We start from the raw sequence: 3,215 nt of genomic DNA, 5'->3' as shown, positions 1-3,215 counted from the left end.
AATTTATTAGTATACATATTTGGAAGTTTAATTTGAATTGAAAATCCAGCAGCAGCTAATAAGAACTTCACATGAAACAATGGTGTACGTACAGACATAGATAGAGTAAGGATTCATACAGCCCATAGCAGCTAGCTAGCTGTATGATTTAGGTGGAAAATTTGATGACTACATTTTCACATAAAAATAACATAAATTATTAAATAGTTTCATATATTTAATTGAACTATTTAACAATTTATAATTTTATATTCATGTGAAAATGTCTTATTATCATTTCCTTTGCCTAAATAATATTAATCACCTATCTTACATAATAAATGCCCTCATTTAATTACAGTTAGATTGTGGTCTCCACTCTCCACCCAGCTTTAGTTTATTTGTTCGGATACAAATAAGCCATAAATAAAAATAAAATAAAAATAAAAAATAAAAAAAGAGCAAGGGTTGAGTACGTAAGCGCTAATGTCCACCATTCACGAGCTTTGCCTAGGAAGTGCGTAGAGTAATCTGGAGCGTGCGATATCATTATGCTTACAAAAAGCATAGCTACGGAACCAGCCAATTGTTTTCCTCCTTTAACACTTTCACCTGTCATCGTCCGGTGATGGCAAAGACGACGTCGTCTTCGATGACTCCGACAAAGAATTCTCACCGCTCGAGAGTCCCAGCTTGTTGCGGCGGCGCTGCTTCTCCACCTTCAGCATCAGATCGTGGAGCCCTATCGCCGGTACCTTGTGCCACGCCGGGAAGTAGAACTCGTCGACCACCCTGGCGCCGACGTTCAAGACCCCCTGGAATCTCCCTGACTGGCGGCGCACCTGGACGGCGCTGAAGCAAGGCTTCATTGCTGGCTCTACAGTGGAGAGGATGTTGCTCACCAGGATCCTCACCGTGCCGACAAGGTGGTCGCGGAAAGTCCCGACGGCAAAGATGGCTACGGAGAAGCCCGAGGTTACGCTGGCGAGGTACTCCGGCGTGACTCGGAAGAGAAACCTGTCGTTCCAGGTAGGGTTATTGCCGCCGATCTGGTCAACCTGTGTTCGGAGCTTGTAGGAGGGATCCATCCATATCACCACGTACGTTTTGAGTCTCCTCACTGAAGCCTTTGGTCGCTGAAGATCTTGTGCTGAAATCAAGTTGATCTCCAATACTTTCGTTCCCGGTGACGACACCATCCTCTCTCTCCGCCGCAGCGCCGCCGCCTTGTATTATCTCTGATGAATTTTTTCAATAACCTTAGCCGCCAAGAAAGAAGCCTAGCTACCTTGTTAATTTATATATTTAATTGTAATTAGCTTGTTATTACTGGCTAGTTAGAGAGGTTGTATTAATGTTAGCTGTAATATAACTAAATTAGGGTTAATGTGAGGTTATAAGCCAGAGTGGCCTACTTTACTAGTTCAACTTCCAAATGCAAGGGCAACCGCTAGCTAAACCATGAACCTGTCGACAACTAAGACATACACATTAACAATTAATTATAGCCGAAGGTTGATTAATTTTTTACTTCTTATATCTGAAATGTGTATGTGTTAGTTTATTTTTATAATTGAAATAACCTTTAAAACTACTAGATAGATATTATACATATTATTATTAGTTAATCTACTTAATTCCCAAGTAGGTTATCGATTCTGGGTATTGGTTATTAGTTTCTTAATGGATGTACTTGTCGATCTTTTTCCGCACCCAGAACAAATTAGTTTAAGCATCATCCACGCTAAATTGCTAATTAATAAATATGACGAGCCAAGACCTAAATATTGTACATATATATTGTATTAGAAAAAGTATACCTAACCAATTAGTGGTACTGCTAGTGATGGACCAAACGATTTATGTTGGAAGATAAAAAAAAAAATACTCATTATTATTAAAAGATATATTAATTTTAAAAAAAATAAAAGTACACATTGAATATAAAAAAAATTATATCAGTTATTAATTTTTTTTTAATTTTAAAGGTATTTCTCTTTTTATTTTTATATTTTAAAAATATTGAATGATTGTTTTATTATTATCTTGATTGAATATCTCTTTTTTTTATATATGTAATTAAATAATTACTCAACCACTCGTCTCCTATTCGATTACGAAATCGACCCTTTATGATATTCATAGAAAAAAATATTCTTTCAACTTATGTCATTGCCATAAGTAGAATCAAAGCTAATTTCATCAATAGGAGAAACACTAATGGATAAATAATATATTTTTTTGTCTCAACTAACTTTTGATATAATCTACTAATTATTATTCCATTTATATTTAAAAATTGATAATCAAAACACATATCCAATATAAAATTCTCAAGCTGACTATACCAAAAATTGAGTAAAAGAGAATTCATGTGGATAAAATTTAGCTAAACGAATCAACTTTTATCAAATGCAAAAAATGAGTCACTTGAATTCAAGCAAGCTATACAAAAAAATAACTCAGTATTTACCTCTATAAAGCAATTGTTAAGCTCTTGAAGTTGTCTATCAACCACTTAATAAATTAAATCAACTTGAAAATAGTACAAGTTTGAGAACTTTTAAATTTTGCACCTTAATCTTCCTTGTACTATAAATATGTCATTCATATTTGGACCATGAATATTGTGTCTATCACAAAATACTGAAACTTTATTGAGCAAAGGATACCAACTATATATCATCTCTTATACTTTGCAATCGTTGTTTGGATACTTTAACTAATGTTATAATATTTATAATGTTTTGATATTTTTTTGTAGAGTTTGAGACAACTCATTAGTAATCCTTAATATACTTTTCATCAAATTTAAATTGAATAAAAATTCAAATGATTGAACACGATTTAATAATTGGCATGTTTTAGCTCTTTGTTCGAGATTTTTTTATTTTTCTCAATGACTTCAAGAACTTCTACCACAACAGAACAAATAGAAATCAGGTTAAGTATTATACCATAATGTAAGCCCCATCGAGTATCACCTTTCCTTTTTAATGTTGTTTCTCGATTTAAGTAGTGCCCACTAGAAGTATCTCTATTTTGTAATACAATAATTATCTTTTGCATTTGACTTTCATGGAGCATGTCTTTACGTTTATAAGAAGCTCCAATAATATTGCACAAACTAGCAAGCTAATTAAAATGTAATGCAATTTCATTCTATTTCTTTGTAACAATGACAAGTGTTAATTGAAGTTGATAAACAAAACAATGAACATAAAAAGCACAAGCAT

At 33.4% G+C, this 3,215-nt stretch overlaps 1 protein-coding gene across 1 annotated transcript; it reads right to left on the bottom strand.

Moving 5' to 3' along the window:
- Window positions 73-1,612, bottom strand: LOC107647979. The gene is made up of 2 exons (XM_021104158.1): window positions 567-1,612; window positions 73-530 (listed from the first exon to the last, which is right to left on the bottom strand). The coding sequence occupies exon 1, from the start codon at window positions 1,176-1,178 to the stop codon at window positions 588-590; it is 591 nt and encodes a 196-aa protein (XP_020959817.1). The 5' UTR covers window positions 1,179-1,612; the 3' UTR covers window positions 73-530; window positions 567-587.

This window comes from Arachis ipaensis, chromosome B06, assembly GCF_000816755.2.
Source record: "Arachis ipaensis cultivar K30076 chromosome B06, Araip1.1, whole genome shotgun sequence".
Taxonomy (NCBI): domain Eukaryota; kingdom Viridiplantae; phylum Streptophyta; class Magnoliopsida; order Fabales; family Fabaceae; genus Arachis; species Arachis ipaensis.
The sequence above is the reverse complement of the archived record's forward strand: the minus strand, read 5'-3'. Positions and strand labels throughout refer to the sequence as shown.